At 47.8% G+C, this 21,670-nt stretch overlaps 1 protein-coding gene across 1 annotated transcript in view; it reads left to right on the top strand.

Annotated features, from left to right (window-relative positions):
- The window catches only part of LOC144592558 (cathelicidin-related antimicrobial peptide Bf-CRAMP-like), a 31,723-nt gene extending 10,829 nt beyond the window's left edge, over positions 1-20,894 (top strand). Inside the window, exons 3-7 of the mRNA XM_078397143.1 lie at positions 2,999-3,381; positions 3,956-4,361; positions 10,248-10,355; positions 15,601-15,681; positions 19,986-20,894. Of these exons, the coding sequence (XP_078253269.1) occupies positions 4,182-4,361; positions 10,248-10,355; positions 15,601-15,681; positions 19,986-19,991 (375 nt within the window). The 5' untranslated portion in view covers positions 2,999-3,381; positions 3,956-4,181 and the 3' untranslated portion in view covers positions 19,992-20,894. The remainder of the gene's footprint in view (positions 1-2,998; positions 3,382-3,955; positions 4,362-10,247; positions 10,356-15,600; positions 15,682-19,985) is intronic.
- Positions 20,895-21,670: the final 776 nt, after the last annotated feature.

Below are 21,670 nucleotides of genomic sequence, written 5' to 3' on the forward strand. Positions count from 1 at the left end.
CTTGCTAATCTTGCCGTTTATGTTCTCATCCAAATCATTGATATTGATCTCAGAGAAGGTCTCGGAGAAAATCCACGCAGGTCACGGGTTGACAGACAGCGCCCGTAGTCAGGATCGAACCCGGGTCTCTGGCGCTGCAAGCGCTGTGCGGCAGCAACTCTACTGCTGCGCCACCGTGCCACATAAGGATTCATAGAGTCATAGCATGGAAACAGGCCCTTCGGCCCAACTTGCCCACACTGGCCAACATGTCCCATCTACACCAGTCCCACCTGCCCTCCCTTGGTCCCTATCCCTCCAAACCTGTCCTATCCATATACCTATCTGATGTCCTATCCATACGTCTAACTGATAGTCTCATCTGGCAGCTTGTTCCATACACCCACCACCCTTTGTGTCCAAAAGTTACCCCTCACCTATGTAGGGCTGATAGCAAAATGAAATAAAATAACTCCCTCTTCTCTCCCATGTGCTATGATGTAGTCTCTGCTGTCGATTTGTATCTCAATCTGCTGCCACTTGCAATGTCAGAGGCCTGGGGCAGTTGGATTGTAAACAAAAGGAATTAGAGAACCACAAATAATGGCGTTTGAATATCAAGCAGATGATGAAATGAAGACAATTTTACTTTAATTTCAAAGATGCAGCATGGAAACAGACCCAGCAAGTCCACGCCGTTCATCAGCTTCAGTTCAGTTCAGTTTAGTTTATTGTCACGTGTACCGAGGTACAGTGAAAAGCTTTTGTTGCGTACTAACCCGTCAGCGGAAAGACAATACATGATTATAATTAAGCCATTTACAGTGTATAGACACATGATAAGGGAATAACGTTCAGTGCAAGGTAAAGCCAGCAAAGTCCGATCAAGGATAGTCCGAGGGTCACCAATGAGGTGGATAGTAGTTCAGGACTGCTCTCTGGTTGTGGCAGGATGGTTCAGTTGCCTGATAACAGCTGGGAAGAAACTGTTCCTGAATCTGGAGGTGTGCGTTTTCACACTAATATACCTTTTGCCCGATGGGAGAGGGGAGAAGAGGGAGTGGCCAGGGTGCAACTGGTCCTTGATTGTGCTGCTGGCCTTGCCGAGGCAGCGTGAGGTGTAGATGGAGTCAATGGAAGGGAGGTTGGTTTGTGTGATGGTGATAATTTGCTGCAATTTCTTACAGTCTTGGATGGAGCTGTTCCCAATGGATGGGTTGGGCTGAATGGCCTATTTCGTGCTGTATAATTCGATGATAGACACAAAATGCTGGAGTAACTCAGCGGGACAGGCAGCATCTCTGGAGAGAAGGAATGGGTGACGTTTTGGGTCGAGACCCTTCTTCAGTCTGAAGAAGCTCCAAGCCACAGAAGGTTTCTTCAGACTGATATAGTATATAGTTTGCTGAAAGTGACATCGCAGGAAGATGGGGTGGTGAAGGTGGCTTTCGGTACACTGGCCTTCGTCAGTCAGGGAACTGAGTAGAGAAGGAACGATGTTAGGTTACAGTTGTATAAGACATCGGTGAGGCTGCACTTGGAGTATTGTGTAGGAAGGAACTGCAGTTGCTGGTTTACACATGATAGATACAAAATGCTGGAGTAACTCAGCGGGTCAGACTGAAGAAGGGTCTCGACCCGAAAAGTCATCCATTCCTTCTCTCCAGAGATGCTGCCTGACCCGCTGAGTTACTCCAGATTTTTGTGTCTACCCGGTTTAAAGCAGTTCCTTCCTACTCAGAAAGAATTTAAAACAGATTGGGAGAGAGTAACAGCAGATTGATATAAAATCTACAGCAGAAACTACGTCACAGCACATGGAAGAGGTGAGGGAGTTATTTTATTTCACTTTGCTAACAATCTTAGGGAGGTGTGGCACGGTGGCGCAGCGGTAGAGTTGCTGCCTCACAGCGCTTGCAGCGTTTGCAGCGCCAGAGACCCGGGTTCGATCCCGACTTCGGGCGCTGTCTGCCTCCCCCGTGAACTGCGTGGATTTTCTCCGAGATCTTCTCTGAGATCAATATCAATGATTTGGATGAGAACATACAGGGCAAGATTAGCAAGTTTGCCGATGATACAAAAGTGAGTGGTTTTGCAGATAGTGAAGATGGTTGTGATAAATTGCAGCAGGATCTTGATCGATTGGCCAGGTGGACTGAAGAACGGTTGTTGGAATTTAATACAGAGTAATGTGAGGTGTTGCATTTTGGGAAGTCTAACATGGGCAGGACCTACACAGTGAACGGTAGGCCTCTGGGGAGTGTTGTAGAGCAGAGGGATCTAGAAGTGAAGGTTGAGTCGCAGGTAGATAGGGTTGTCAAAAAGGCTTTTCGCACTTTGGCTTTCATTAGTCAGAGTATTGAGTATAGAAGTTAGGAGATCATGTTGCAGTTTTAGAAGGCGTTGGTGAGGCCGCATTTAGAGTATTGTGTTTGGTTCTGGGCACCATGTTGTAGGAAAGATGTTGTTAAGTTGGGAAAGGGTACGGAGAAGATTTACGAGAATGTTGCCAGGACTCGAGGGTGTGAGCTATAGGCAGAGGTTGAGTCGGCTGGGACTATATCCCTTGGAGTGCAGGAGGATGAGGGGCGATCTTATAGAGGTGTGCAAAATCATGAGAGGAATAGATCGGGGAGATGCACAGAGTCTCTTGCCCAGAGTAGGGGAATCGAGGACCAGAGGACATAGGTTCAAGGTGAAGATGAAAAGCTTTAATAGGAATCTGAGGGGTAACTTTTTCCCACGAAGGGTGGTGGGTGTATGGAACAAGCTGCCAGAGGAGATAGTTGAGGCTGGGACTATCGCAACATTTAAGAAACAATTAGACAGGTACTTGGACAGGACAGGTTTAGAGGGATATGGGCCAAACACAGGCAGGTGGGACTAGTGTAGCTGGGACATGTTGGCCGGTGTGGGCAAGTTGGGCCGAAGGGCCTGTTTCCATGCTGTATCATTCTATGACTATGAATCTTGTCAGGAGATTCAGTATGCTGACTAATACTCTATTGAACCTCTACAGGTATAAGCTAGAGAGCACACTGACTGGTTGCATCTTGGCCTAGATAACTCGAACGTCCAGGAACGAAGGAGATTCCAGAGAGTGGTGGGCACTGCCCGGTCCATCACGGGCACTGACCTCCCCACCATCAAAGGGATCTACAGGAGTCGCTGCCTCAAAGAGGCAACCAGCATCATCAGAGACCCACACCACCCTGGCCACGCTCTCATTCCACTCCTGCCATCGGGAAGAAGGTACAGGAGCCTGAAAACAGTAACGTCAGGTTCAGGAACAGCTTCTTCCCAACAGCCAACAGGCTGTTAAATGCTACAACCTACAACAAAACCAACCACAACACACGAACCTCAACTATGAACCATGAGCATTGGATTCTCCACTTTTAGGTAACCTCTAACAATCCCTCCTCCTCCCCCCCTTCCCCCTCCTGTTTCCCTTTCTGCACAATCCCCTTTTTCTCCTCTTTGGAACACTGCACAACACTCACCATTGACTAGTGCGGGTGTCAGGGGGTTATGGGGGAGAAGGCAGGAGAATGGGGTGAGGAGGGAGAGATAGATCGGCCATGATTGAATGGCGGAGTAGACTTGATGGGCCCAATGGCCTAATTCTGCTCCTAGACTCTCCCACTAGTGGAAACATCCTCTCCACATCCACTGTATCCAGGTCTTTCACTATTCGGTAAGTTTCAATGAGGTCCCCCCCCTCATCCTTCTAAACTCCAGCGAGTACAGGCCCAGTGCCGACAAACGCTCATCACATGTTAACCTACACATTCTCGTAAACCTCCTCTGGACCCTCTCCAACTGTGTGGTGTGGACTGTGTGGAAGTGTTGTCTTTTCTGCTACCCTTTCCCACCCCCCCACCCCCACCCCTCCCCTCCCCTCCCCTCCCCTCCCACCCCCATCATTGTAGATTTTTCAACGGAAATGAATTTGGTGTTTCTGGTTGTTTATCAGGGCAAATGCTGGCTGGAGTCTGTTTTGATTGTCAGCCATGCAGGACTGAAGTAAATATCGATGCGGAGAGAGAACTATTTGGCCACCCTTGCCATCCAAAGGGAGATTCAAGGTCAGGGGTAATAATTAACCACAACTGCCAATAGGTAACCTAGTGGAAGGACTCACCAGTCTGGAGTGTCGCAGCAGTTTTGACCGGGGATTTGGAGCGAAGAGGCTTGGCAAGATGAGGTTGTGGTTGGCTTACCTCCTGTGTGCCGCCGCGGTGGTTGCGGTGAGTGGGAGCCCGGTCCAACGCACGCCGACGGCCAAAGACGCCCTGCAGTCCGCCATCTACAAGTACAACGCAGGCTCTGGCCAGGACAACCTCTTCAAGCTCTTGAGAACGTACTGCATCGCCATCAAGGTAGGGGGACACCGACCGCCGTGCTGCTGTGTTGATGAACCGCGACGCGTGCTGCCGATCCCCGCAGCCAGGGGGCGCCGTCAAGGCCGGAGGGAGAGGTTGGGTAGGGCAGGACTTTGCCCTGGTGGGATTGGATTTAAGAGGATGCAGCCAGGACTCGAGGGCCTGAGCTACATTGGGTAAGGGATGCAATTGATACCGCTGGGCTGTAAGCTGCCCAAGCGAAATATGAGGTGTTGTTTCACCCAGAGAGTTGTGAATCTGTGGAATTCTCCGCCACAGAAGGCAGCGGAGGCCAATTCACTGGATGTTTTCAAGAGAGAGTTAGGTTTAGCTCTTAGGGCTAACGGAATCAAGGGATATGGGGAAAAAGCAGGAACGGGGTACTGATTTTAGATGATCAGCCATGATCATATTGAATGGTGGTGCTGGCTCGAAGGGCCGAATGGCCTACTCCTGCACCCATTTTTCTATGTTTCTATGTTCCTCCAATTTGCACTGGGCCTCACTCTGACAGTGGAAGGAAGCCCTGCACTGAAAGGTCAGTGTGGGAAGGGTGGAACTGCAGATGCTGGTTTCCACCGAAGATAGACAGAAAATGCTGGAGTAACTCAGCGGGGCAGGTAGACTGGTAACTCAGCGGGGCAGGTAGACAGGTAACTCAGCGGGACAGGAGTCTGGAGAAAATGAATAGGTAAAGTTTCAGGTCGAGAAGGGTCTAAAGAAGGATTTCTACCTGAAACGTCACCTATTCCTTTTCTCCAAATTGTCCCCAGTGCGTGTAGGATAGTGTTAGCATGCGGGGATTGCTGGTCGGCGCGGACTTGGTGGGCCGAAGGGCCAGTTTCCGCACTGTATCTCTAAACTAAACTCTACACCATTGTGCCGCCCAATGTTATTGTACCTGCCTCAATGCCTGACCCGTTGAGTTATTCCAGCATTTCGTGCCTATCCTGAGCTACATTCTTTAGTTTCGTTTAATTTATTGTCACGTGTACCAATGTAAGGAGAAAAAAAGTTTTGGTTGCGTGCTATCCAGTTAGCGGAAAGACTATACATGATTAAAATCGAGCCGCCTACTATGTACAGATACAGGATAAAGGGAATAACGTTTAGTGCAAGGTAAAGTCCAGTAAAGTCCGATTAAAGATAGTCCAGGGGTCTCCAGTGAGGTAGATGGGAGGTCAGGACCGCTCTCTAGTTGGTGGTAGGACGGTTCAGCTGCCTGGTAACAGCTGGGAAGAAACTGCCCCTGAAGGGAGCATTTGGAGATTGGCCAGGTAGGACTTTATGAGTATTTGTGCTCAGTTTTAGTCACCTTACCATCGGAAGCATGCTGTTAAGCTGGGTTTATGGAGAAGATTTATGGAGATATTGCCAGGACACGAGGACCTGGTTTATTTTGGGAGATTGGGAAGATTAGGAATTTATTCCTTCGAGTGCAGGAGACTGAGGGGTGATCTTGTGGACGTGTCTAAAATCATGAGGAGGACGGATGCAACAGCACAGTCTGTTCCCCCAAGGTGGGGGAATCAAGAACTAGGGGGCATCGGCTTAAGATGAGAGGGAAAAGATTTAATTGGAACTTTTTCACACAGAAGGAAGTGGGTATGTGGAAAGAGCTGCCAGTGGAAGTCGTTAAGACAGGTACAATAACATTGGGCGGCACAATGGTGTGGAGTTTAGTTTAGAGATGCAGCACGGAAACTGGCCCTTCGGCCCACCAAGTCCGTGCCGACCAGCTAACACTATCCTACACACGCTGGGGACAATTTTTAAAATAATTTTACCGGTCAACTAACCTACAAATTGTACGTCTTGGGAGTGCGGGAGGAAACCGGAGCCACCCGAACAAAAACCACGTGGTCACGTGAAGGACGTACAAACTCCGTACAGACAGCACCCGTAGTCAGGATCGAACCCGGGACTCTGGCGCTGTGAGGCAGCAACTCTACTGATACGCCACTGGGTCGTTCCAGTTGCTGCCTTACAGCGCCAGAGACCCATGTTCTGACTGTACATTCTCCCCAGTTTCCTCCCACACTCGAAAGACGTGCAGCTTTGTAGGCTAATTGGCTTCGGTAAAATCATAAACAAATCGTCCCTAGTGTGTGTAAGATGGTGTTAGTGTGCCGGGATCACTTGTCGATGTGGACTCAGTCCTGGCTGAGGATGCTGTCTGTAGTTTAGAGGTACGGAGCAGAACCAGGCCCTTCAGCCCATCGAGACCGTGCCGACCAGCGATCACTCCGTAGATTGTCTGTTCGGTTCTATGTTCCATGTTCAAACCAGCCAACAGACACTTGGTTTGTTGGTAGCAACCCTGTCACGGCAGGCTTCAGCCCAGTCAGCTACACCGGCACCATCTTTCAGAAACTAATCAGCCTTGGTGGACTGGTGAAGCAGGCCTGAACTTGCCAATCCCTCTCCTGCTTCCATTCACCTCCCTGCGCATTCATTACAGAGCGGGAAGGCACAGCTGACCACCCAGCTGCTTCACCTTTCCTTCTGTACCCTGGCCAGGAAATGAGGTTTGGAGCATTCTGCATCTTTTACGCAATGGCAGGTGCTGACATTGAGGGATAATTAGAGTCATATTATCAGAGAGCCATAGTCATGGAGCCATAGAGTTAAAGATTCATAGAATCACAGAGACACAGAGACACAGAGACACTGAGACACAGAGACACAGAGACACAGAGACACAGAGACACAGAGACACTGAGACACTGAGACACTGAGACACTGAGACACTGAGACACTGAGACACAGAGAGACTGAGACACAGAGAGACTGAGACACAGAGACACAGAGACACAGAGACACAGAGACACAGAGACACAGAGACACAGAGACACAGAGAGACTGAGACACTGAGACACAGAGAGACTGAGACACAGAGAGACAGAGAGACTGAGACACAGAGTCACAGAGACACAGAGACACAGAGTCACAGAGACACAGAGACACAGAGTCACAGAGACACTGAGACATTGAGACACAGAGACACAGAGACACAGAGACACTGAGACACAGAGTCACAGAGACACAGAGGCACAGTCACAGAGTCACAGAGTCTGAGTCACAGAGTCTGAGTCACACAGTCACAGAGTCACAGAGTCACAGCGTCTGAGTCACAGAGTCACAGAGTCTGAGTCACAGCGTCTGAGTCACAGAGTCACAGAGACACAGAGACACAGAGACACAGAGACACTGAGACACAGAGACACAGAGACACAGAGACACAGAGACACAGAGACACTGAGACACAGAGTCACAGAGACACAGAGACACAGAGACACAGAGACACAGAGACACAGAGACACAGAGACACTGAGACACAGAGTCACAGAGTCACAGAGACACAGAGACACAGAGACACAGAGACACAGAGACACAGAGTCTGAGTCACAGCGTCTGAGTCACAGAGACACAGAGACACAGAGTCACAGAGTCACAGAGTCACAGAGTCGCCTATTTCTAGTCCCTAGCGTTTGAGGCCCATTGAGGAGACGCTGTGAACTGTTTGTGTGCAACTGTATGTTTCATTTTTTTCCTTAGTACCTAATCAGATGTACAGCACTTTGGTCAACGTGGGTTGGTTTTAAATGTGCTATACAAATAAAATTGACTTGACTTGACTTGACAGAGACACAGTCACAGAGTCACAGAGAGAGTCACAGAGACACAGAGACACAGAGACACAGGGACACAGAGTCACAGAGTCACAGAGACACAGGGACACAGGGACACAGAGACACAGAGACACAGAGACACAGTCACAGAGACACAGAGACACAGACACAGAGACACAGAGACACAGAGACACAGGGACACAGAGACACAGAGACACAGAGTCACAGAGACACAGAGACGCAGAGACACAGGGACACAGAGTCACAGAGTCACTGAGTCACAGAGACACAGGGACACAGAGACACAGAGACACAGAGACACAGTCACAGAGTCACAGAGACACAGAGTCACAGAGACACAGAGTCACAGAGACACTGAGACATTGAGACACTGAGACACAGAGACACAGAGACACAGTCACAGAGTCACAGAGACACAGAGTCACAGAGACACAGAGTCACAGAGACACAGAGACACAGAGTCACACAGTCACAGAGTCACAGAGACACAGTCACAGAGACAGAGACACAGAGTCACAGAGACACAGAGACACAGAGACACAGTCACAGAGACAGAGACACAGAGTCACAGAGTCACAGAGACACAGAGACACAGAGACACAGAGTCACAGAGTCATAGATTCATAGAGACAGAGTCATTGAGCCATAGTAATGGAGTCATAGAGTATTACAGCGTCGAAACAGGCCAACTTGCCCATGCCGAACAACATGCCCACCTCCACTAGTCCCACCTGCCTGCATTTGGCCCATATCTCTCTAAACCTGTCCTATCCATGTACTTGTCTAAATGTTTATTAAACATTGCAATAGTCCCTGCCTCAACTACGTCCTCCGGCAGCTTGTTCCATCCACCCACCCACCGTCTGTGTGAAAAGGCATTCATTTATACATAGAACATAGAGCATTGTACATAGAACATAGAACATAGAACATAGTACATAGAACATAGAACATAGAACATAGAACATAGAACATAGAGCATAGTACATAGAACATAGAACATAGAACATAGTACATAGAACATAGAACATAGAACATAGTACATAGAACATAGTACATAGAACATAGTACATAGAACATAGTACATAGAACATAGTACATAGAACATAGTACATAGAACATAGTACATAGAACATAGAGCATGGCAGCATAGGAACGTGCCCCTCAGCCCGCAATGTCTGCTTTGAACATAATGTGGGTTCTATCCTGAACCCAGGTGCTGTCGGTGTGGAGTTTGCACGTTCTCCCCGTGACCATGTGGCTTTCCTCTGGGCGTTACACTTTCCTCCCACATCTTAAGGACATACAGGACTGTAGGTTAATTGGCTTCTGTAAATTGCCGCTAGTGTGCAGGGAGTGGGTGAGAAAGCGGGATAATGTGGAACGGGTGTGAACGGGTGATCGATGGTCGTTGGCCAGGATGGTGGGCCAAAGTAAAGGCCTGTGAATTGTCCCTAGTGTGTGTGGGATGGTATTAATGTGCGGGGGTCGCTGGTCAGCACGGTCTCGGTGGGCCGAAGGGCCTGCTTCCGGTGTTGTATCCCTAAACTAAACTAAATCTATGATTTGAAGATAGACACAAAATACTGGAGTAACACAGTGGGACAGGCAGCATCTCTGGAGAGAAGGAATGGATGACGTTCGGGTCGAGACCCTTCTTCAGACTGAGAGTCAGGGAAGGGGGAGGGGGAGATACAGAGATAAGAAAGTGTAAGGTGTGAGAATGAGACATCAAAGGGGTGGAGATGAAGGAAAATGTAGAATTGATCATTGTTAGCTAGGAGAGGATAACAAAAAAGCAAACAGAGATAAAATATAATCAGGGACAGTCAGACTGGTTGGAGAACTGGGAAGGGGGAGGGGATGGAGAGAGAGGGAAAGCAATGGTTACCTGAAGTTAGAGAAGCCAATATTCATACCGCTGGGGTGTAAGCTGCCCAAGCGAAATATAAAAATTTTCAAGGGAGAGTTAGATTTAGCTCTGAGGGCTAAAGGAAAAGGGATATGGGGAGAAAGCCGGAACGGGGTACTGACTTTGGATGATCAGCCATGATCATATTGAATGGCATTGCTGGCTCGAAGGGCCGGATGGCCTACTCCTGCACCTATCTCCTATGTTTCAATGTTTCTATGTTTCTATGAGGTGCTGTTCCTCCAATTTGCGCTGGGCCTCACTCTGGGCAGTACTACCGGAGATAGGCAATGACGTAATCACTTTTTATTTCTATAGTTAGTCACGTTTGGCAAAGAATATGACATAGGATTTACCCTGAAGGAGACAGTCTGTGCTAAGGGTATGGAGGACACTATGCAACAGTGTGAATTCATGAATAACGGGGTAAGTATTTTATGAAAGTATGTTTATGCTCTCTTCATTTTCTTTTTTTGTTTTTGTTTTTAGAGACGTAGTTCGGACCAACGAGTCTGTGCCGACCAGCGATCACCCCGTACACTAGTTCCATCCTGCGCTCTTACATAGAAACATAGAAACATAGAAACATAGAAAATAGGTGCAGGAGTAGGCCATTCGGCCCTTCGAGCCTGCACCGCCATTCAATATGATCATGGCTGATCATCCAGCTCAGTAACCTGTACCTGCCTTCTCTCCATACCCCCTGATCCCTTTAGCCACAAGGGCCACATCTAACTCCCTCTTAAATATAGCCAATGAACTGGCCTCAACTACCTTCTGTGGCAGAGAATTCCACAGCCTCACCACTCTCTGTGTGAAGAAATGTTTTCTCATCTCGGTCCTAAAAGACTTCCCCCTTATCCTTAAACTGTGACCCCTGGTTCTGGACTCCGCCAACATCGGGAACAATCTTCCCGCATCTAGCCTCTCCAACCCCTTAAGAATTTTATATGTTTCTATAAGATCCCCCCTCAGTCTAAATTTCAGCGAGTACAAGCCTAGGGGCAATTTACAGAAGCCAAACAACCTGCAAACCTGAGGTAGAAAACAAAATGCTGGAGTAACTCAGCGGGTCAGGCAGCATCTCGGGAGAGAAGGAATGGGTGACTGAAGAAGGGCCTCGACCCGAAACGTTACCCATTCCTTCAAGTCTTCAAGTCAAGTTTATTTGTCACATACACACACACGATGTGCAGTGAAATGAAAGGGGCAATGCCTGCGGATTGTGCACAAAAAAATTACAATTACAGCATAAAAATTAAAATGAATACAGAAAAGAAAATTTAGTCCCTGGAGTTATAATAGTTAACAGTCCTGATGGCCTGTGGGAAGAAACTCCGTCTCATCCTCTCTGTTTTCACAGCATGACAGCGGAGGCGTTTGCCTGACCATAGCATCAGGAACAGTCCGTTACTGGGGTGGTAGGGGTCCCCCATAATCTTGCTTGCTCTGGATCTGCACCTCCTGATGTATAGGTCCTGCAGGGGGACGAGTGTAGTTCCCATGGTGCGTTCTGCCAAATGCACTACTCTCTGCAGGGCCATCCTGTCCTGGGCAGAGCTGTTCCCAAACCAGATTGTGATGTTGCCGGACAAGATGCTCTCTACAGCCCCAAAGTAGAAGCATTGAAGGATCCTCAGAGACACTCTGAATTTCCTCAGCTGTCTGAGGTGGTAAAGGCGCTGCCTTGCCTTACCCACCAGTGCAGCAAGCAAGATCATGAGGGACCCCTGCCACCCCAGTAACGGACTGTTCCAGATGCTACGATCAGGCAAACGCCTCCGCTGTCACGCTGTGAAAACGGAGAGGATGAGACGGAGCTTCTTCCCACAGGCCATCAGGACTGTCAACTTTGATAACCCCAGAGACTAAATTTTTGTCGACACTTTTTGTGCTATGTTTAGTAACTTATTAACTTTATTTATATGCTGTAACTGTAATTCTTTTTGTGCACAACCCGCAGGCATTGCCACTTTCATTTCACTGCACATCGAGTATGTGTATGTGACAAATAAATTTGACTTGACTTGACTTGTGTTGTCCATGTCAGATCCTCTTTGATGCGGATTCCTTCTCTCCCGAGATGCTGCCTGACCTGCTGAGTTACTGCAGCATTTTGTGTCTACCTTCAATTGAAACCATCATCTGCAGTATTTCTTTCCTACAACCTGCAAACCTGTACGTCTTTGGAGTGTGGGGGTAAACCGGGGCACCCGGAGAAAACCCACGCAGGTCACGGGGAGAATGTACAAACTCCATACAGACAGCACCCACAGTCAGGGTCCGTCAAACTTGTTTTAGTGACAATATTATACAGAACATAGAAGAGTGTGGACTTGCAACAGGCCCTTCATCCCACAATGTCCATGCCGAACATTAGATGCCAAGTTAATCTAATCTCCTCTACCTGCGCGTGATCCAATAGACAATAGACAATAGACAATAGGTGCAGGAGGAGGGCATTCGGCCCTTCGAGCCAGCACCGCCATTCAATGTGATCATGGCTGATCATTCTCAATCAGTACCCCGTTCCTGCCTTCTCCCCGTAACCCCTGACTCCGCTATCCTTAAGAGCTCTATCTAGCTCTCTCTTGAATGCATTCAGAGAATTGGCCTCCACTGCCTTCTGAGGCAGAGAATTCCACAGATTCACAACTCTCTGACTGAAAAGGTTTTTCCTCATCTCCGTTCTAAATGGCCTACCCCTTATTCATAAACTGTGGCCCCTTGTTGTGGACTCCCCCAACATTGGGAACATGTTTCCTGCCTCTAACGTGTCCAACCCCTTAATAATCTTATACGTTTCGATAAGATCCCCTCTCATCCTTCTAAATTCCAGTGTATACAAGCCTAGTCACTCCAGTCTTTCAACACATGACAGTCCTGCCATTCCGGGAATTAACCTAGTAAACCTACGCTGCACGCCCTTAATAGCAACACCCACATCCCTCCATTCCCTGCATATCCATGTGCCTACCTAGAAACGCCACCACCACCCCTGGCAGTATTCCAGGCCCCCACCACCCTCTGTGTAAACTTACCATTAACTTTTGTATCATTTTCCATTTGTATAATTTGGAATAAGTTGTATTATGTGGAGTTAGCGTAACCTGCAATCGTTAAATTGCTTTGTAGGTTTAAGGTGAGAGGGGCAAAGTTTTAAAGGAGATGTGCGCGGTGGGTTATTTTACACAGAGGGTGGTGGGTGATCCTCTATGACTTCTGTGTAAAAAAACCTGCACGCCACCTCTCCTTTAAACGGTGCCCCTCTGACTTTAATGCCCCTCCAGTACTTGTCATTCTCACCCAGTTCAGTTCAGTTTAGTTTATTGTCCCGTGCACCGAGATACAGTGAAAAGCTTTTGTTGCGTGCCACCCAGTCGGCAGAAAGACAATACATGATTCCAAACGAGCCACTGACAGTGTATAGATGCATGATAAGGGAATATCGTTTAGTTTTCACACTTCTGCCCGATGGGAGAGGGGAGACGAGGGAGTGGCCAGGGTGCGACTGGTCCTTGATTATGCTGCTGGCCTTGCTGAGGCAGCGTGAGGTGTAGATGGAGTCAATGGAAGGGAGGTTGGTTTGTGTGATGGTCTGGGCTGCGTCCACAATTCCCTGCAGTTTCTTGCGGTCTTGGATGGAGCTGTTCCCAAACCAAGCTGTGATGCATCCCGATCAAATGCTTTCTACGGCGCATCTGTAGAAGTTGGTGAGAGTTGTTGGGGCCATGCCGAGCTTCTTAAGCCTTCTAAGGAAGTAGAGGGGTTGGTGTGCTAACCTGGGGGAAAGGTTCTCACTGTCTACCCTATCTATGACTCATCATTTTATATACATATCAGATTTTGTCGTGGTTTTCTTTAGCTTCGAAATTAAGACAGGCGACACGGAGAATTCTTCGAGAAGTTAAAAGCCTTTATTTGCAAACAACGGCTGGAACAATCAGGAAGTCAACCACCTGACTGCCCACTTAGTACATCGGGCAGTCTATGTTTATAGGATTATTCCAAACCTTATCTTCTTTACATTACCTCATACCCACACTCCTTTCTTCAGTCATTCACTTCTTTGCAGTCACCCGTTGGCCCGTCACCATTAAATCCCGTTCAGTAATATATCCTTATCTCAATGCTCACATCCCTTCACACTTCGCCTCCCTTATTTCCCTGCTAGTCCATCCCTCACATCCATCCATCACCCCAAGGCCTATGTCTTTCCTTATCTCTTCCCTTGCCACCATTATCTTTCATCCAAATGTGACAAGGCAAAGAGATAATGGTGTACAGGCAATGCCTAAGTCAAAGGTTACCAAAGTAGGAATGCCTAAGGATTAAGTCTAAGGACCAAATATGGCATAAGGGATCTAAGGACTGCTAACTGAGGAATAATGCCAGGCTAACTGAGGAATGCCTAAGAGTACACATGCTACACAGTTAACACTTGAATGTCTGAATAGTTACAATGTGTATGCTGCACAGTTACACTCGAATATCTGAATTTTGTGCACTATACAAAATATATACTCCCATAGTCTCCTCTCAACCTCCCACCCTCCAGGGAAACAATCTAAACATCTCCTAATAGCTAGTGCTTTCTAATCCAGGCAGTGTGGTAAATCTCCTACACCCTCTCCAAAGCCACATCCTTCCTAGGAGAGATTCAGAGGGATTCATGTTCATAAGTGATAGAAGCAGAATTAGGTCATTCGGTCCATCGAGTCTACTGTAGATAGACACAAAAAGATAAAGTAACTCAGTGGGACAGGCAGCATCTCTGGAGAGAAGGAATGCGTGACGTTTTGGGTCGAGACCCTTCTTCAGAGTCTGCTCCCCCATTCAGTCGTGGCTGATCTATCTTTCCCTCTCAGCCCCATTCTCCTGCCTTCTCCCCGTAACCCTAGACGCCACTATGGGCCAAATGTGGGTGTAGATTAGTATAATGGTGTCGCTCATGTTATGTGTCATGCTTTTGTAGTTACGCCCCATTAGCTTTTGAGTGACCACTGCTTGTGAGATTCGGGTTAGTGTAAGTGGAACGTGCAGGCGTGAGGTCGTGCTTGCTATGTAGTTAATAAAGTCTTTGGATCGTTATTCAGGTGTAAGGCTTCTGTTATTATACGGCCACCGCAACAGTGGGCAAATGGGACTGGCTGAGATGGGGCAGGAAAGTCGGCGTGGATTATTAGGGCCGAATGGCCTGTTTCCATGCTGTACGACTGAGAAGGCTGGAGAGTTGATATTCAGGAAAGATTCTAAAAATGTGCGGTCACGGTGGCGCAGCGGTAGAGTCGCTGTCTTACGGCGAACGCAGCCCTAGAGACCCGGGTTCGATCCCGACTACGGGTGCCGTCTGTACGGAGTTTGTACGTTCTCCCCGTGACCTGCGTGGGTTTTCTCTGAGATCTTCGGTTTCCTCCCACACTCCAAAGACGTACAGGTTTGTAGGTTAATTGGCTTGGTGTAAATGTAAAAATCGTTCCATGTGTGTGCACATGTTAACATGTTAGTGTTAGTGTGCGGGGATCGCTGGTCGGTGCAGACTCGGTGGGCATGTTAGTGTTAGTGTGCGGGGATCGCTGGTCGGTGCAGACTCGGTGGGCATGATTTCATGCTGCATCTCTAAACTAAACTAAACAATTTATTTCATTTCGTTTTTGCACTTTCCCAACAGACCACTCTGACCTGTAGCGCATTGATTACAATTCGATTCCACGTCATGAAACCAGTAAGAACCATCAACAGCTGTTCATCGGTAAGAATTCTTGTCTTTTTTCCACATTGACCACTTGGGTGTCCACAAATCGCTGGAGAAATGTTGAATGGTCTGACCAATTACGGCTATATCATCGTTTCATGTTCATGAGTGATAGGAGCAGAAATAGGCCATTCGGCCCATCAAGTCTACTCCGCCATTCAATCATGGCTGATCTATCTTTCCCTCCCAACCCCATTCTCCTGCCTTCTTCCCGTAACCCCTGACACCCGTACTAATCAAGAATCTATCCTTCTCTGCCTTAAAAATATCCATTGACTTGGCCTCCTCGGCCTTTTCTGGCAACAAATTTCACAGATTCACCACCCTCTGATTAAAGAAATTCCTCCTCATCTCCTTCCTAAAGGAACGTCCTTTAATTCTGAGGCTGGGCCCTCTGGTCCTAGACTCTCCCACTGGTGGAAACATCCTCTCCACATCCACTCTATCCAAGCCTTTCACTATTCTGTACGTTTCAATGAGGTCCCCCCTCATCCTTCTAAACTCCAGCGAGTACAGGCCCAGTGCCGTCAATGCTTGTCATATGTTAACCCACTTATTCCTGGGATCATTCTCGTAAACCTCCTCTGGGCCCTCTCCAGGGCCAGCACATCCTTCCTCAGATATTGTGCCTAAAATTGCTCACAATATTCCAAATGCGGCCTGACCAGCGCCTTATTCAGGACAGAGTAGTTAGACTGAGTGGCACAACAGTAGTGATATTAAACATGGACAATACTCATCCCATACTTGCCCGGGTTCGATCCTGACTACTGGTGCTGTCTGTACGGAGTTTGCACATTCTCCCCGTGACCTGCGTGGATTTTCTCCGAGATTTACTTCGGGTTTCCTCCCACACTCCAAAGACGCACGGGTTTGTAGGTTAATTGGCTTGGTGTATGTGTAAAAAAAAGTCCCTAGCGTGTGTAGGATGGTGTCAGTGTGCGGGGATCGCTGGTCAGTGCGGACTCGGTGGGCCGAAGGGCCTGTGTCCGTGCTGTATCTCCAAACTAAACTAAATAAGCTGCAGCAAATTATCAAGGCTTATTTGGCAGCATAGAAAATCAAAGAGTCTGAAGAAGGGTCTCGACCCAAAACATCATCCATTCCTTCTCTCCAGAGATGCTGCCCGTCCCGCTGAGTTACTCCAGCATTTTGTGTCTATCTTCGGTGTAAACCAGCATCTGCAGTTCCTTCCTACACATTTTACCTGCACTCTTTGATTCCTCTGCTCCACAACACTCCCCAGGCCCATATAGATTCATACAGGAGGGAAACAGGTCCTTCGGCCCAACTCGTCCATGCCGGCCAACATGCCCCATTCCAAGCTAGTCCCATCTGCCTGAGTTTGGCCCTTATCACTCCCATGCTTTCCTATCCATGTACCTGTCCAAATGTCTTTTAAATGTTGTCATTGTACCCACCTCAACTATCTCCTCTGGCAGCTCGTTCCAGACACCCACCACCCTCTGTGTGGAAATATCTGCTCCTTAGGTTCCTATTACATGTTTCACCTCTCAGCTTAAAACTCTAGTTATTGACTGTAGTCCTGGGTAAAAGACTCTGGGCGTTCACCCTATCTAATCGCCTTATAATTTTGTACACCTCTATAAAGTTACCCCTCAGTGTCCTGCGCTCCAAGGAATAAAGTCCTAGCCTGCTCAACCTCTCCCAATAACTCAGGCCCTCGAGTCCTGGCAACATCCTCGTAAATCTTCTCTGTACCCTTTCCAGCTTGACAACATCTTTCCTGCAGCAGAATGTACAAAACTGGACACAATACTCCATGTGTGGCTTTGCAACATATTACCTAACTGACATATAGCATCCCAACTTCTGTACACAATTCCTTGACTGGCGAAGGCCAACGTGGAATTCTCTGCCTCAGAAGGCAGTGGAGGCCGATTCTCTGAATGCATTCAAGAGAGAGCTAGATAGAGCTCTTAAGGATAGCGGAGTCAGGGGGTATGGGGAGAAGGCAGGAATGGGGTACTGATTGAGAATGATCAGCCGTGATCACATTGAATGGCGGTGCTGGCTCGAAGGGCCGAATGGCCTCCTCCTGCACCTATTGTCTATTGCCTATTGTCTATTGTACCAAAAGCCTTCGTGACCAACCTTCCTATTTGCAATGCCACTTTTAGGGAACCATGTACCTGCACTTTCTCAAGACACAAAGTGTTGGAGTAACTCAGTGGGTCAGCATCTCTGGGGAAACGGGATAGCTGATGTTTCTGGTTGGAACCCTTCTTCCTGACCCGAAACGTCACCTATTCTTATCTCGAGAGATGCTGCCTGTCCCGCTGAGTTACTCCAGCATTTTGTGTCTATCTTTGGTAAAAAAATAGCATCTGCAGTTACATTTTTGCATATCTTTCATTCATGTGTTCTATATCTCTCTACATCACCTTCTATATCTCTCGTTCCCCTTTCCCCTGACTCTCAGTCTGAAGAAATGTCTCAACCCGAAATGTCACCTATTCTTTTCTCGAGAGATGCTGCCTGTCCCACTGAGTTACTCCAGCATTTTGTGTCTAACTACAAATTACTGGTGCATGTGTACATTTTTTTTTACTTTAGTTTGGTTTAGTTTAGAGATACAGCGTTGGAACAGGCCCTTCAGCCCACCGAATCCGTGCCGACCGGCGATCCCAACCACCAGCCATCCCCGCACACTAACACTATCCTACACACACTAGGGACAATTCACACATACACAAAGCCAATTAACCTACAATCCTGTATGTCTTGGGAGTGTGGGAGGAAACAGAAGATCTCGGAGAAAACACACGCAGGTCACGGGGAGAACGTACAAACTCCGCACAGACAGCACCTGGAGTCGGGATCGAACCCGGGACTCTGGCTCTGCAAACACTGTAAGGCAGCAACTCTACCGCTGCCCCACTATGGCTGCCCTGATATAATTATGATAATGAAGAACCTTTTTAGAGAACCTTTACGTTCTTTTAACCTTTAACCTTTAACCTTTAAGTTTACCTAATAAAGAACCTTTTTAGAGTCATAAAGTCGTACAATGTGGAAACAGGCCCTTTGGCCCAACATGCCCACACCGGCCAACATGACCCAGCCACACTAGTCCCACCTGCCTGCGTTTGGTCTGTATCCCTCCAAACCTGTCCTATCCATGTACCTGTCTAACTGTTTCTTAAACGATGGGATAGTCCCAGCCTCAACTACCTCCTCTGGCAGCTCGTTCCATACCCCCACCACGCTTTTATTACGATAAGACTTATCTCATTAAATAAATTATTTAATTTGGTGAAATAAATTATGATAATAAAGAACCATTGAACCATTGAAGTTCCAAGACGTGGGACTTAGGGGGCATGGTGGTGCAGCGGTAGAGTTGCTGCCTTACAGTGCCAGATGCCCGGGTTTGATCCTGACTGCCGGTGCTGTCTGTGGTAAAATGAACATCCATATCACCGGCAACCTAAGCTGGTCCTTTCACAATGATGCAGTGATCAAGAAAATGCTTTGGTCTTACCTTCATCTCTATTTTCGAATAACCAATGCATTCCCTCTTTCCCCCCTCCCTCCCCCACCCTAGTCATCCCACTAGTTCCACTGATCGCATACCTGTATCCCCTCATTATCACCTCTTCCCCAGCCAACAATGGGCCATTGTGGGCTCTACCCTTCCTTGGTCACCTGGTCCTGCTTTATGACGAATTTAGAAGGATGAGAGGGGATCTTATAGAAACATATAAAATTCTTAAGGGATTGGACAGGCTAGATGCAGGAAATACGTTCCCAATGTTGGGGGAGTCCAGAACCAGGGGTCACAGTTTAAGGATAAGGGGTCAGCCATTTAGGACTGTGATGAGGAAAAACTTTTTCATGCAGAGTTGTGAATCTGTGGAATTCTCTGCCACAGAAGGCAGCGGAGCCCAATTCACTGGATGTTTTCCCACAAAGAGTTAGATTTAGCTCTTAGGGCTAAAGTAATCAAGGGATATGGGGAGAAAGCAGGAAGGGGGCACTGATTGTTGATGATCAGCCATGATCATATTGAATGGCGGTGCAGGCTCGAAGAGCCGAATAGCCTACTCCTGCACCTATTTTCTATGTTTCTATGCTCTGGCCTTTCCTTACTTCCAGTCCCCTCCCCCTCTACTTTCAGACTGAAGAAGGCTCCTGAACTGAAATGTCACCCGTCTCTTTTACTCCAGAGATGCTGCCTGACCTGCTGAGTTACTCCAGCACTTTGTGCCTATTCCCCGTTCCAGATGTGGTCCTGATGCTGAGATCAAACCTGTCTTCTGTTTTTCTCTCTCCCGCAGAACTGAATGAAGAGCCTGCAAAAGTGCAATGAAGACCACCTCCAAGGCAGCCGAAACATCTCAATCACGGGACACAAGCTGCAAAATATATTACAAATATTACCCTTGGGTTTCCGCATGGACCTACGTGATCTCCCGGTTGCTAAACACTTTAACTCCCCCTCCCATGCCCGCATTCACAATGGTTAGAAGGGATGGAATCGCCCGTTCCTTCTCCCCAGAGATGCTGCCTGTCCCTCTGAGTTACTCCATCATTTTGTGTCTATCTTTGGTGTAAACCAGCATCTACAGTTCCTTCCTGACCTCTCTGTCCTGGGCCTCCTCCACTGTCAGAGTGAGGCTCAGCGCAAATTGGAGGACCAGCACCTCACACTTCACTAACTTCAAGTAACCCTTGCTTTCCCCCTCTCTCTCTCTCTGTCCCTCCCCCACCCTAGGTTTCAAACTAGTTTCACTGTCCTTCTGATAGATTTTACTGATCGTATATCTCCTTGTCACCTTCCCCTCAGCTAACAATGGACCATTCGACATTCTCCATGAACTTTGTCCCCTGTGATCACTCATTTTCCACACCTCACCCTTCCACATCTCTAGACTTTCTGTCCCCTGACACTCAGTCTGAATAAGGGTCTCGACCTGAAACATCGCTCATTATTTTTCTCTGGAGATGCTGACTGACCCGCTGAGCTTTTTGTGTCTCCAGCATCTTCCTGATCTCCCTGATCTCCCTGAAGCACCTGTTGGTTCCTTCCTACATGGATTGATCAACTACATCTGCCTACATCTCTGTGTGCTTGTAAGGAGGGTGTTAAGCCGGATTCCTTTTGGAGAGCAAACTATCAGAACCAGTTGTAATAACCAATTGTAATCACCATTAAATGTCAACCTGATTCAGAGTTTTATGTGATGTTTAGCACTATCAGCATAAGTGCTAATGCCAATACACTTATGTGATGTTTAGTTTAGTTTGACTTACAGACACAGCGCGGAAACAGGCCCTTCGGCCCACTGAGTCCACGCCGACCAGCGATCCCCGCACACTAACGCTATCCTACACACACTAGGGACAATTTGACATTCATACCAAGCCAATTAACCTCCAAACCTGTGCGTCTTTGGAGTGTGGGAGGAAATCGAAGATCTCGGAGAAAACCCACGTGGTCACGGGGAGAAGGTACAAACTCCGTAAAGACGGCTCCCGTAGTCAGGATCGAACCCAGGTCCCCAGTGCTGTAAGCGCTGTAAGGCAGTAGCTCTACCATGGTGCCACCATGCCACCATATCATTTTTGATAACCATCTCCAGATCTTACTGTAACATCAGAAGATGCTGCAGAGAATTTATGTAGCAGGGAAATCTGAATGAACGAATAAACAAGCCAATGAATATTTAAAGAGTACCATTCAACATTATATTCTTTTAATGTAAAGCCAGTTCTTGATTAGTGTGGGTGTCAGGGGTTATGGGGAGAAGGCAGGAGAATGGGGTTGGGAGAGAGAGATGGACCAGTCATGATTGAACGGTGGAGTAGACTGACAATAGACAATAGACAATAGGTGCAGGAGTAGGCCATTCAGCCCTTCGAGCCAGCACCGCCATTCAATGCGATCATGGCTGATCACTCTCAATCAGTACCCCGTTCCTGCCTTCTCCCCAGACTGGATGGGTCGAATGGCCTAATTCTA

This window comes from Rhinoraja longicauda, chromosome 4, assembly GCF_053455715.1.
Source record: "Rhinoraja longicauda isolate Sanriku21f chromosome 4, sRhiLon1.1, whole genome shotgun sequence".
Lineage (NCBI taxonomy): Eukaryota > Metazoa > Chordata > Chondrichthyes > Rajiformes > Arhynchobatidae > Rhinoraja > Rhinoraja longicauda.